This window comes from Prionailurus bengalensis, chromosome A2, assembly GCF_016509475.1.
Source record: "Prionailurus bengalensis isolate Pbe53 chromosome A2, Fcat_Pben_1.1_paternal_pri, whole genome shotgun sequence".
In the NCBI taxonomy this organism is placed as follows: domain Eukaryota; kingdom Metazoa; phylum Chordata; class Mammalia; order Carnivora; family Felidae; genus Prionailurus; species Prionailurus bengalensis.
This window is the reverse complement of record NC_057348.1, coordinates 8614943-8628864: the sequence shown is the minus strand read 5'-3', so window position 1 is coordinate 8628864 and position 13922 is coordinate 8614943. Positions and strand designations below refer to the sequence as shown.

At 56.2% G+C, this 13922-nt stretch overlaps 1 protein-coding gene across 2 annotated transcripts; it reads left to right on the top strand.

Moving 5' to 3' along the window:
* Positions 1-189: 189 nt before the first annotated feature.
* RGL3 (ral guanine nucleotide dissociation stimulator like 3) lies at positions 190-13449 on the top strand. 2 transcript variants are annotated; one of them, XM_043586610.1, is made up of 19 exons: positions 199-523; positions 990-1103; positions 1761-1984; positions 2113-2166; positions 2282-2496; positions 6548-6690; positions 6778-6993; positions 7700-7803; positions 7925-8009; positions 9193-9249; positions 9357-9443; positions 9646-9678; positions 9760-9881; positions 10583-10678; positions 10780-10848; positions 10937-11033; positions 11680-11832; positions 11919-12033; positions 13029-13449. In XM_043586610.1, the coding sequence occupies exons 1-19, from the start codon at positions 491-493 to the stop codon at positions 13145-13147; spliced, it is 2136 nt and encodes a 711-aa protein (XP_043442545.1). In that variant the 5' UTR covers positions 199-490; the 3' UTR covers positions 13148-13449. The 2 variants fall into 2 exon arrangements, with proteins under 2 accessions (XP_043442546.1, XP_043442545.1); XM_043586611.1 differs by lacking the exons at positions 11919-12033; positions 13029-13449 and having other exon boundaries at positions 190-523; positions 10583-10674; positions 11680-11797.
* The last annotated feature ends 473 nt before the right edge of the window (positions 13450-13922 follow it).

Sequence of the window (13922 nt, the reverse complement as noted above, 5' to 3'; positions counted from 1 at the left end):
TCTGACCTGGGGAGTGAGGACTCCCATCAGCTGGGGACACAGATTGAGCACCCCCACCAACAGGAAAATAGGAGATACCTCCACACCTGGAGAGGACCAGGTGTGGTCCACTTTGAGGACAGGGTACTCTCCTCCTGGGGCCGCAGACCGCCCCCCCCCCCCCCCCCCCCCCCCCCCGCTTAGCTGTACACACTGGCTCACCCACACCTGGAGACACAGAAAAGAACCCTTCCCTGGGAGAGACAGGTGTCCTTTCACCTGAGCACAGATTGATATACCCCTATAGGGAAAGCCTGGACCTCTCTTCCCTGGGCCTGGGCTGGCGCTGGGGTCCAGCTGGGGGCATCCGAGAGCCGTGGGTCCTGCCCCGCCCCTGCACGGCCAGGTCGCCCCGCCCTGCCCCACGGGCCCCAACGCCCGGCCACTGCCCGCCGCCCGTCTGCCCTTCCGCCTCACTCAGCCGCGCCGTGGAGCGGGACGGGCACTGGCCATGGATCGGACAGCGGGCAAGGACCTCGCCCTGGTAAGGGGACCAGGGGTCCCGGACGCCACATCCCTGGCGATCCCAAGGTCCCGAAGCTCCAGGTCCTCGCCTTCCGGACCCTATCTCCCCTCAAATCGGACACTTGGTTCCCAACCTGGCCTCCCGGTCCCTGACCCAGTGAAGTGGCTGGTAACCTCTTAAGGATGGGGGCGTCTCCGAGCTCATCTGGGGGGGGGGGGGAGGGGACAGGGACAGACTCCGTGAGCCTGGACCCTAGGACGTCCCCGAATGCCACTCCATCCTCTCAGGACCAGGGAGGAGGGTACCCGCGGCGCCGAGGGGACTTCCCTAGCCCGGGACGCCGCCCCGAGTTTCGCAGAGTCTGACCGGGAAGGGGGAGTGGTGCCGGGAGTCCTTGCCCCGGACTTAAGTCCTCGCGGGAGAGGGGCGCCGAGGTCCCGGGCCCCCTCCCCCCGCGGCGCCCTCAGCCCGCCTCCGCGTCCAGGCGCCGCTGCAGGACTGGGGCGAGGAGACCGAGGAAGGAGCGGTGTTCAGCGTGTCCTTACGTCGGCAGCTCAGTCAGCGCTCGAGCCCGAGGGAAGGGCCTGGGGGCAGCCAGGTGAGGAAGGGGCCGGAGGGCGGAGCCGGGCCGGAGGCGACCAGGTGAGGGCGGGGCTGAGTGGAGGAGCCCGCAGGCAAAAAAGGTGAGGGCGAAGCCGAGGGGCGGGGCTGAGCCCCAGGGAGGGGCGGGGCCTAGAGGCAGACGTGGTCGCGGCAGAAAGGCGCCCCGGGGGGCGGCCTGGTGAATGGGGTCGAGGCGCGCGGCGGGCCGGTTGGCCGCGCGCTTCCGGAGCGGGGACCTGGGGACTAAACTGGACGGCAGGTCCGCCAGGCCTGGCCTAGGTCCGCCAGGCTTAGTGGGCGGCGCTGGAGGGAGGGGTCGTCGTTAGAGGCAGCCGGGTGAGAGCGGACCGGGGTGGAGGGCTGGGGCGGGAAAGACCAGCGAAGCGCGTCGGGAGAGCTGGGAGCCGCGCGGGGAGGGGCGGGGGCGAGTGAGTGAGGGCGCGGGGCGGGGCCCGGAGGACGACCTGGTCCCGGGCGAGTTGCGAGGGTCATTTGGGCCTGGAGCAGATTAATGAATCCAGGAGGCCGGATTCCGAGCAATGGGCGGGACCAGACGTAAGAGCGCTGCTTAGCGCTGGGCTTAATTGGAAAGGGGGTGCTCCGGGCCATTCCTCTATGTCCCTTTGCCCCCCCACCCCCCCTTGCCCCGCAGGCCTCCAGCCCCGGGGCGGACGCCTTCCTCCATTACCGCACGAGCAAGGTGCGGGCGCTGAGGGCCGCGAGGCTGGAGCGGCTGGTGGGGGAATTGGTGTCTGGAGACCACGAGCAAGACCCGGGCTTTGTGCCTGCCTTCCTGGCCACCCACAGGGCCTTTGTATCCACTGCCCGTGTGCTGGGCCTTCTCCTGCCACCACCGCCACCGCCCCTGCCTCCAGGGTCAGTACCAACGGGTAACCACCGTGTTCTCACCCCCAGACTCTCCTTTGGGTGCTCGCTCCTGCATTCCTTCCCCCTAAGCTCCCCCTAGCCTCCCTCTTCTCCTGATGGGGGATTGCTTTTCCCAGGACAGAGATCAAGAAGACAGAGGCAGGAGGTCTGCCCGTCAACAAGAACTTAAGGTTGGTCTCCCAGGTGAGGGTAGGGGGTCCTAGAGGTCCAAGGTCGATCTGAGGTGTAGGGGCCCCCGAGGTCCAGAGCTCTGGGCTGGGCTCTGAGGCCCTCCATTCTGCCCAGGGCTGTGGTGTCCGTGCTGGGCTCCTGGCTGCGGGATCACCCTCAGGATTTCCGGGCTCCCCCTGCCCACTCGGACCTAGGCAGCGTCTGCACCTTTCTGGGCTGGGCGGCCCCAGCAGGGCCCGAGGCCCGGGAGGCAGAGAAGCTACTGGGAGATTTCCTGGAAGAGGACGAGCGAAAGCAGGAAGACGAGGAGCAGCCTGAGGCGTGGACAGGTGAGGAGTATGGGGCACAATAGTGCCCTGAGCAGGACTTTTCCTCCACGACCCGTCCCCCAGGGGCCTTCTCCCCTCACAGAGCTGCTACAGATCTTGGGCAAAGTTCTTAACCCAGTCTGAGCCTTAGTTTCCCCACCTGTGAGATGGACCTTGTGTCTAACATATTAGCATCTGTCTAATCCTCAGCACAAAAAACACTCTACCATTGGGTCAGGACGCCCTGTGTTTCTAGCTACAACTCCTCCCATTGCTACTTACCCTAGGAGCCACAGAGAGCCGGATTCAAATCCCAGTTCTGCCATCTGCTGACTGACCTTGACACTTCAGTCTCTGAGCCTCAGTTTCCTCATCTGTGAAAGGGGGTTGATAATAGTATTTGCCTGATTGACCTCTTTATTCATTCAATACATGCGTAGCTACTGGCTCTGGGAAATAACAGTGGGCAGAGCTCCCAGTTCCCTAGGGAGGACAACAGTCAACAAGGATATAAGTAAACAGCGAGGGCTTGGCATATAGTATTATCTTCATTATTGTGGTTATCACGGATTCTCGCTTATTGGAATCTACCACCTGTAACGAAAATACATAAAAAGCCATAGTGCGATTGCTATTTGCTTGTAGAAGAGGCATCAGCAAGCTATCTGGTCCTTTACCGAGTTTGCCCACCCGTGTTGTAGAGAGCTTTGCGGGGGAGGGAAAAATATCTACCTACTTCATTCAGGTCTTCGTTCACTTCCTCAGACCTGCTTTCTCTGATCATCTCCCAGCAAATATATCCCCCTACTCTGCGTCCCTGCCAGCCTTATTTTTCTGCAGAGCATTCATTGGCCTTGTCGCAGACTCTGTCCCCAGGGGCAGGAACAACCAAGATTTGTTGACTGAATAATTGCATCCTGCTTATAAAGTATCATCTTTCACCCATCTGTGTTCGAACTGATCCCTATCACAAAAGCATCTAAATCCCTAACCCCCATCTTTTAATCCTCAGATTAAAGCGGCCACATTCCTCTCTGCTTTACAAAGTAGCAGCTATTTTTTTCTCTCCCTGGTGACAAAGTCTCGGTTATTTATGTATATTTTATCCCTCCGTCTTCCCTCTTGGTTTTTTTAAGTGTCTTTCTTCCTCTGCCTGCAGGATTTCGCCAGCTGATTTCAAGGCATTAGAGCTAAATGGTCCAATGGGGTAGCTACTAGCCGCATGGGGTTATAGACACTGAACTTAAAATAAAAATGTCAGCGATTTGGTCACACTGGCCACATTTCTGGTGCTCATAGCCATAGTAGACAGCGCAGGTAGCAAAATGTCTCCACCACTGCAGACAATTCTATTGAAAGAACCGCCCTAAGCTGTGAGTTCTTGAAGTCAGAGGAGAAATGAGCATTTATTGGACACCTACTGTGGGCCCTGCTCTGGGACACACTGCATTTTAACACCTTTCTGGGGGGCATTACTTTTTAGTATGAAAAATTTCCGACACACAGGAAAGTAGAGAGAATGATATAAAGAGCCCTCAGACACCCCTTGCTCATTTTTAACAATTAAGAATTTGACACAAAAATGTCTTTTCAGGATAACTTGAAAACAGATCCCATGCTGATGTCACTTCACTCGTAAATACTTAGGTATGCACCTTAACTGCCAAGGACTTTTTTTTTAATATTTATTTATTTTTGAAAAAGACAGAGACAGAGTGTGAGCGGGGGAGGGGCAGAGAGAGAGGGAGACACAGGATCTGGAGGAGGCTCTAGGGTCTGAGCTGTCAGCACAGAGCCCGGCTCGGACTCACAGACTTTGAGATCATGACCTGAGCCGAAGTCGGAGGCTTAACTGACTGAGCCACCCAGGCGCCCCTGACAAGGACTTTTTTTTTTTAATATAACCTTGTGCCTACAATCTTTTCCAACAAAATCAGCAATAATTACTTAATATCAAAAAATACCGGGGCGCCTGGGTGGCGCAGTCGGTTAAGCGTCCGACTTCAGCCAGGTCACGATCTCGCGCTCCGTGAGTTCGAGCCCCGCGTCAGGCTCTGGGCTGATGGCTCGGAGCCTGGAGCCTGTTTCAAATTCTGTGTCTCCCTCGCTCTCTGCCCCTCCCCCGTTCATGCTCTGTCTCTCTCTGTCCCAAAAATAAATAAAAAACGTTGAAAAAAAATTAAAAAAAAAAAAAAAAACCTAGTCCAGAATCAAATCCCCTCATTGTCCCTAAATGGTCTTCTTTTTTTTTTTTTTTTTTTTTTTTTTTTTTTTTTTTTTACAGTTGTTTCTTTGAAATCCAAACATCCATTAAGGCACTTGATCTTCCTTCCTTTTTTTTTTTTTTAATTAATTAATTTATTTAGAGAAAAAGTGTACATGAGGGAGGGGCCAAGAGAGAATCCCAAGCAGGATCCAGACTGTCGGTATGGAGCCCGACACAGGGCTTGAACCCATGAACCGTGAGACCATGACCTGAGCCAAAGTCAAACACTTAACTGACTGAGCCACCCAGGCACCCCAGGGCACTTGGTCTTCCATTTCTTAGGTCTCTTTTATTCTATCACATTCTCCCTTTGCCTTTTGTTTATGTCATTGGGCGGGTAGGCGGGGGGTTGAGTCATTTGTCCTGAGGAAGGTCTCACATTCTCCACTTACCTGTTCGCTGTCTCATGGTGACATGTAGCATGTTCTTCTATCCCCATATTTGCTGTGAGACCTACAGATTTGATTAATTGAGGTGCAATTTTTTTTCCAATGACAACTTTTTAAAACTATGATTTTGCAACACCATCTGTCCTAATTTGAAATTAAAGACAGCTAATTAAATGCACTTACAAAGGTAAGTAAAAAATAATACTATGGTGCTGTAACTCTAATATGAAGGAGAAATAAAGTGAAAGCAGTTCATACAATAATAAACTATGCTTGTTGCTGTGTTAGCCCTTAGGCATGTCTTACTAGGGGACGTGATGACGTTGTCCAGAGCCTTTGTCTCTCATAGCGTCATGGTGAAGGTGACAGTCACAAACACCAACTAATGCACCACACAGGTGCAGTAGCATAAACACTGGGGACATTGCTTTCCAGAATGGCGAACACTCGTAATTTCCAAACACAAAGGATCCAGACTTTGACAGCTCTTGCAGTCCTGGAGCCAAACTAATGGGTGGTCATGAGCAAGAGAGTTGGGTTGTAGGTGCAGATTACTGTAAACAGGTTTTCCAAAGACGCAAATGTCCTGAAGTGGCATTTGGAGGTGGAGTGGCACAAATTCACTGAGCCTGTCAGCTCCCTGGTGGCAGATTTCAATTTCCAAAATGTCCTCTAGGGGGCGCCACCACCGAATCCCACTATGGGAAAAATCTTTTTTTTTTTTTAATTAAGTAGAATCCACGCCCAATGTGGACTTGAACTCACGACCCTGATATCAAGAGTCTCATGCTGTACTGGTTGAGCCAGCCAGGCGCCCCAAAAATCATTCCTATTGATTATTTTATGACAGTCAAGTATGTATGATCCTGTTTGATTTTTTTAAAAATCCAGATAAAGAAATCAAGGCACAAGGGAGGTTAAAGTTCACATAGCAAGCCTGGTGGACAAATTTGGATTTGGACTTGGGACTGCCAATAGCCTTCCCTTACCTACAAAATTATACCACCTCTTGCCACAATAGGGTAGACAGATCTTATTTTAATATAGGTTCAAAAACAAAACAAAACAAAACCCACAAACCTCTCTCTTCTACTCTAACCTGTAAGCACCTGGCTTCAAATCCCTGCCCTGCCATTCCCTGAAGGTGCGACTTAGGGCAAAATTTTCCTGCCTCAGTTTCCCCATCTGTGGAAGGTAGATAATAATACCTCCCTCACTGGGTTACTGTGTTAAATCGCCTAGTGTGGACTACCACCCAAGGCGCTAAATGAACGTTTCTGTTGCTCTGACACCCTTAAAAATCCTCAGGGAGGTTTCCATTTTGCAGATAAGTAAAGTGAGACTCAGAGACACTAAGGCATTCGTCCAAGGTCCCAAAGCCAGTCCTGGATTCGAACCCCTTCTTATACTCCCTCAGTACCTCCTGGAGCTACCCAGACCCCACGCCCAGACTCCCCAGAAGGCTGCTGGGAAGAGGAGGAAGCAGTGGCGCGGGAAGGCCCTGAGCTCCTAGACTTCAGTGTAGACGAAGTGGCCGAGCAGCTGACCCTGATGGATGTGGTGAGGCCCGGGTGGGACGCGGTAACGGGGCGGGTTCCGCGGAGCACAGATCCTACCCACCCACCCCCGCCGCCTCCCTTCGCCCAGGAGCTCTTTTCTCGGGTGCGGCCCTGCGAGTGCCTGGGCTCCGTGTGGTCACAGCGAGACCGTCCAGGGGCCGCAGGTACTGCCCCCACTGTGCGAGCCACTGTGACCCAGTTCAACATGGTGATCGGTTGCGTGCTGGGCTCGGTGCTCGGAGCGCAGGGCCTGGCCGCCCCACAGAGGGCGCAGCGGCTGGAGAAGTGGATCCGCATCGCCCAGGTGCTTGTTGGGGGGTGGGGGGCGGGGGTGGGGCATGGGGTGGGGAACAGGCCTGGTGAGAGGCCGGGGACTGGAGGCGGAAGGCCCAAGACAGGGCTCTGGCAACGAGGGGAGGGTTGGGGTTGCGAGGTACCTAAGGGAAAGCCTGGAAGGGGTCCCGGGCTAGGGTCCAGGACTGCAGAGGGACACTGTGGGTTTAGGGATAAGAGGATGGGGTGGGAGAAGGTAATGGGGAGGCCGTGGATTGGAGGAAGGACCGAAGCCCGGAGAAGGGGGCGGAGGTCCCTACAGGGACTGGGTAGGGTAGGGGCGGGGCAAGAGCCTCAAGGCTGAAGAAGAGAAACAAATGGGGGGCCCACTAGAATGGGAGGGGGGGGGGAGAGGGGGGAAAGAGGGTAAACGGTTGATACCCACGCGGGGTGAGACATAGCTTCGGGGAGGAGAGCTCTGGGTCCTGGGGAGATACTGTGGGTACCTCTAGGGCTCGGGGAGAAGCGAGGAACGGGGACAGGTGCCAGGTAAGGCGTGGAGGGGCAGGTGGGGGAGAGTGGAGGATCCCGAGGGAGGATGCTGACTCTTGGTAGCCTGTCAGATGGGGGGCGAGTTGTAGGAGTCTGGCCTGGGGTCAGAAGTCTCGGATCAAAGGTGGATCATAGCTGGGGGTCAGGCTTGGGGTGTGACCAGCGCCCCCGCCCCACCCGTCCAGCGCTGCCGCGAACTGCGGAACTTCTCCTCCCTGCGCGCCATACTGTCGGCCCTGCAGTCTAACCCCATCTACCGCCTCAAGCGGAGCTGGGGCGCCGTTAGCCGGTGAGGACGGGAGAAGGAGGGAAGGAGGGTTGGTGACGCTGGGGCGGGCCCTCCTCCTCCCCAGCGCCGCTCTGACCTTCCCAGGCGCTGATCCGTGACCCCTCTCTTGCCCCCGCCCCAGGGAACGGTTATCCACTTTCAGAAAACTCTCGCAGATTTTCTCCGATGAGAACAACCACCTCAGCAGTAGAGAGATTCTTTCCCAGGTAAAGATGGGTGTGGACCCCGAGGATCCCCGGCCCCCAAAAAAGGGACCTGGGGCCGGGCAGGGCATGGCTTGTCATTGTCATAACATTCAGTGTCCTTCCAACACACCTCAGCGATGACCTTCCCTCCCCCCCCCCCCCCCCCCCCCCCCCCCCCCCCCCCCCCCCCCCCCGTGTTAGCGGACAGCCCAGGGCTTTACTGCCTCGGCCGCCCTCCTTACAGCTCACATGCAGTGACTGCCTTGTTTATTCATTCAACAAATACCAGAAGTTACATGGAGAAGGTCGCTTGGGGCCAGAGTCCTAGCAAAGAGTAAAAAAATAAAGTTGTGCTAGGACTTGACTTTGAGAAGCAAAACTAAAACTTACGTGCCCGCAAGGCAGACGAGGTGTAGGCCAGATTTAGATTTTAACTGCAGCTGGGTGCTGGTTCTTAGGGTGAATCCAGACTAGATGGAATGCGAAGCCTGTTCCTTCGGCCCAGAACATTCTTCACATTCACCTTCTTCAGGTCTCGCTTCGCTTGCTGCCTTATCGCCCTTATCTCTGCTTGGTACATGTGCAGCTTGGTTATTGCTGCTTCTCCCTGGCTAATGTCTGCTCTGCGAAGCCAGGATTTTCTGGTCTCTTTGGCTCACCGCTCCCTCCCTAGCGCTCAGAACAGAGCCTGGCCCAGAGTAGCTGCTCAATAAATATCTGTGAGTGAATGCATGTCTCGAATAAGGATAAGAGGTCAAGGAGCAGGGAGCTCTGAATTCAGCGCCTACCGTGTGGCGGGCACTGTGCCAGGAGACTCCTACCATGAGCCAGACAGACGAGGTTCCTGCCCTGGGGGGGGGGATATCAGGCCTTATATAGGGAGACACACAACGCAATAATAACGGCCTAGCGATGATATAATGAATTACCAGATAGAGCGATGCTGTGAAGACAAGGTTCAGGGTATGGATAGCAGGCCTGTGCCATTCAGGCCGGGACAAGCCTTCTCGCCCGGGTGGAGGCCAGCCCTGGAGGAGGCTGCTAATCGGCTCGCTTCCCTTGTTCGGTTTTCCCTGGGTTTGGTTTTTACAACTGGCTGGTGGCCGCTGAAGGCAAACAGGTGTAGGTGGTGGGTCTTGAGACATGTTTCCTGAGAAAAGGGTCAGAGAGACCCCAGGACTGCTCAGTTCTTCCCTTCCCCCAGGAGGAGGCCACCGAGGGCCCCCAAGAGGAGGACCCCCTTCCAGGAAGCCCGCCCCCAGTGAGTGAGGTGGTTTGGGATGGGGGGACGAGCAGATGTTCACGGAATGGGGTGCTACGTGATGGGGTCAGTGACGGCTGAGAGTGACTGGAGTTCTGGGGCCACAGAAACTGCCCCCAGGCCCTGTCCCTTACCTTGGCACCTTTCTCACGGACCTGGTTATGCTGGACACAGCCCTGCCGGACATGCTGGAGGTCTGACCCCTGACCCTTGACTCCTGACCCCAGCACCACTTCCCCTCAGCACAGTGGGCCTCCTGACATCCTCCCCTTGACCCTGCCCGCACTCCCTACCCCGGCCCCCTTAGCGCAGTGGGGCTCCTGACATCCCAGCCCCTGACCTTGACCCTCAGTCCTCGATTCTGGAGGCTCCAGTTCAGACAAAGTTTGCCCCCAGGGGGATCTCATCAACTTTGAGAAGAGGAGGAAGGTGAGTGGCACTGGGTGGGCAGGGGGGGGGACGGGGTGGGGGCAGGGCCAGGGCAGGTTCTCAGAGGCCCCGCCCCCTCAGGAGTGGGAGATCCTGGCCCACATCCAGCAGCTGCAGAAAAGCTGTCGGAACTACTGCCTGAGTCCCCGCGCACCCATCCTGGTGGCCCTGCGTGCCCAGCGCCAGCTCAGCGAGGAGCAGAGGTGACTCAGTCCAGCCACCATCCCCCCGCGATGGCACACACGCATCGCTCCACCTCCTCAGACACCCTCCTGAGCCCCGACCCCCAGCCTATGACCTTGCATTTTCCCCAGTCCACCGAGGGTCCCAGTTCCCCTCAGATTTTGACCCCATCTGACCCTCTGACTTCAGCCTTTAAGGGACAGCCGGCCATTCCAGTCACCTGTCCCATCCGCTTGCCCCCCCACCTTCTGACCCTATCTGACCTGTGACCCCATGTGTAACCCCAGTCTGGATCTCTGAGCCCAGTCATTGACCCCCGGTTCTGAATAACTGACTCCAACTTTGATGTGCATCTGACCATCCAACTCAACTCTCCCAACCGTTTCTTTTCATTCTGTTGAATCCATTGCCCCTGCCATTGACCCCAATGATCACTCGACCTGGAACTCTATCTTTGACCCAATTTTACTCCTCGATCCCACGCAGCCAATCCCCACGTGACCTGCCAACCAAGCCATCCCTTCTCATAACTAATAAGACCCCGGTGGCCTAATAGCCCGCCATTTACTACCCCTACACTGACACTTGGTGCCCAACTCCTGCCGCACCCCCCCCTCCATGCCCCCAAAATGCGGCTCTTCACTGATTCTAGCCAAGCTTTCAGCTCATTCCCTGCTGCTTCCTGGCCCCACCCCGCCCCATGTGCACCTTGACTCCTCAGCTACCATGTCTCCCGTGTCATTGAGCCGCCAGCTGCCTCCTGCCCCAGCTCCCCACGCATCCGACGGCGCCTCAGCCTCACCAAGCGCCTCAGTGCGTGAGTCTCGGGGTGTGCGTGGGGACAGGGGTGGGCAGAGACGGGAGAGCGCTCCCGGGCCCGAGACTGATCTCCTCCTCATCCCTTGTCTCTATCTTTAGAAAGCTGTCCCGAGAGAAGGGCTCATCCCCTGGTGGGAGTCCTGGGGACCCCTCGTCCCCCACCTCCAGGTGAGTATCCCAGTTAGTGAAAGGAGTGGAGATGGCAGGGTCAGAGGTCAGGGCAGCCGCTCGACCTCAGGCTCTGTATCTCCCTCAGTCTTTCCCCAGGGTCCCCGCCATCTAGTCCTAGAACCAGAGACCCTCCTCCTGGCAGTCCCCCGGCCTCTCCAGGGCCCCAGAGCCCCACCACCAAGGTACCGAGACTGCCTGTGTGCGTGTGGGACTGTGGGCATCCAGGGCCGTGTGTGCGTGTGTGTGTGTGTGTGTGTGTGTGTGTGTGTGTGCACGTGCATGCGCGTGTGTGGTTTCATGACCGGGCATGTACATAAGAGACTGTACACGTGCTTGGGTGAGCACCCTGGGTGTCTGTCCAGGAGACCCCGTGCATCTCCATGGCCCTGTTTGAGGGATTATCCCTCAGTCTGGCTTGTGCTCGGACCTGGACCCATGAGTCAGCTTGCCCACAGGGCACTTTTGGGTGTGATCATACCTTTGCAAGGATATGTGTGTCCCCAGGAATGCGCATACCTAGAGTGGAAACATGGGCATAAATATCCCCAGTATCCACGGGATCGTGAACGGGGCTGTTGATGGACTTGTGGATGTACAACAATCATAAGCGTTTGTGTGTATTTGCTGCTGTCCGTGTACATAGGATTTCTCATGTGTCTATGGCCATGTGTGAGTTTGTCTTTGTAACAGGGCACGAAGGTCTGTATGTGATGGGATGGTGTAGATGTGGGCTCGTGAGTGCACCCTGATTGCCCGTCCCCAGGCTCCAGTTGTGTAGTGGGATGTATAAGGCTCCCACCAATCAGCCCCCACCCCCACTGCCTACAGCTGCCCCTGAGCCCGGACCTGGCAGGCCCCCGGCCCTTGGCTTTGCCTCTGAGCAGCTCTCACATCTCCTTACCGGGGAAGCAGGGATCAGAGGCTCGAGTCATCCGCGTCAGCATTGACAATGACCACGGGAACCTGTATCGGAGCATCTTGGTGAGGGGTTGAGCCGGGAACCTGCCGGGGCAGCCCTGCCCTTGGAACTTGGCGGTCACACCTCACCACCCACCTTCTCTTCCCAGCTCACCAGTCAGGACAAGGCCCCCAGCGTGGTGCAGCGAGCCCTGCAAAAGCACAATGTGGCCGAGCCCTGGGCCCGTGACTACCAGCTTTTCCAAGTCCTTCCGGGGGACAGGGGTGAGTAGGGACTGCTTGGAGGCTGGACTGGGGATTAGCTAGGAGGGCAGCAGGTTGACGAGGGTCAAGACTGGCCTTAACAGGGCCATGAGGTGGTTCCAGTTGGACACAGAGTAAGGGTAAGATAAAGCAGGGTGGGGGTAAGAGGCAGTAAAATATCCGTGCCTTGATTTTGTGGGGTCATGAGGTTGCCCTGGCTGTGTGAGAGAAAGGGGGACACGACAGGTGTCTTGTTGGGATCTGTGGGGAAATGAAATTGTCCAGGGTCACATGGGAGAGGGAGGAAAGGAGGTTGCCTTGGCTTAAATTTGTAGGATCATGAGGTTGTTCAGGCTCAGCCTGGCGGGGTGGGGGTCTAAAGAGGGGTCTGGGCTTGAGTTTGTGAAGAAATGGGTTTGTCCCAGCTCAGCATGGGGACCCTGAAGTCTCTGAATGTGGCACGCCACGTGGTATTGAAATTCAGGATAGGGGGAACATAATGATGCCCAATCCAGACACAGATCGAAGGTTCCCCAGTTCTCAAGAAGGAGAGGGCACGACATGAGTTTGGGGGGACGTTAAGAAGGCATATAGGAAATTGTTCAACTATCAAGTGTGAGGGCCACAGACTATACAGGCTGGATGTAAGAAGTCAGAAGGTGTCCAAGTTCATGGTGAGGGCGGCAGGAACTTGGCTGGGAGTTGGCCGGGTGAAAAGGAAGTTGTTTGGGATGGGTGACCCGAGTTTGTCCAGCCTTCCGGCACGGGCTGCGTAGACTCCAGAGAGATATAGCGGGAGGTTGTCCAGGTCCGTGGTGGATGTGGTGGGAGAGACTTGAGGTTGTGCAGGCTTTGAGTGGGAAGTTGTCCAGGTTCCCCACGAGAGGACGGCTCAGCACTGGCTGAGGGGACCCAAGGTGGTCGTGCCAGAGTAAATGGCAGAAGGTTACTTCGGTCTTTCGTGGTGGGATATGAGGTGGTGCAGGCCTTTTACCATCATGTCCACCCCTGGCCAGAGCTGCCGATTCCTGACAACGCCAATGTCTTCTATGCAATGAGTCCCGCCGCCCCTAGAGATTTTGTGCTGCGGCGGAAGACCGGGGCCCGGCACACAGCTACCATCTCCTCGACCTGAGGGGGCCCTCTTCTCCCTCTAGGGGCCTGGTCCCTGCCCCCATGGATGTGGGGAGAGGCCTCCTCTCCCAGAAAAGTCCCATTGCCCCATAGAGCCATTGTGCTCTGTACCGTGTGACCCCCACCCCCCACCCCTAGCTTCATCGAATGCCATCTCTCTGACACTCCCGGTACTTGATCCCCATTCCAAAGCCATCAGTCCATGAGTGGCCGGATGAAGAGTTTCATCCCATAAACATAGAAGGCAGGTGGGGCACGGAGGGGGGCGGGGGGGGGGGGGGGGTCAGTCCCTTCCCCAGAGAAATCTGACAACCGGGGCGGACGGAAGTGGATGAAAGCAGTGCCCAAGGTTATGAAACAGGAGATGGGTCTTGTCTGTTCTGTGCCTCGTGTTCTCTCTTGATCAAGATCAAAATTAAAAAACAAAAACTGAAAAAAAAACCCCAACGGCCTCATGAAAGGGTCTGGGCGAGACATGACCGGATGCCGGAGGGGGAGGGGCTGTCACACACGCAGGGGGCGGGACTCCCCAACATTTGGAGGGGCGATACGCTGCTTTTCCGCCATGGGTGTGGGAGACTGAAGAAGTCAAGTTCCACTGGCATCTGAGACAAACGACATCATCACCCTTAAGTCAATGGGGTGTGAGGATGAGAGGGGTACCCTGTCTCTCTGTGCTTGGGTAGGAAGAAGAAACAGCAGGTAGAGATAAAGGGACCCATAAGGCCACCTGCAACACAGTCGTAACAACAGAAACAACTACATTCATTTTTTTG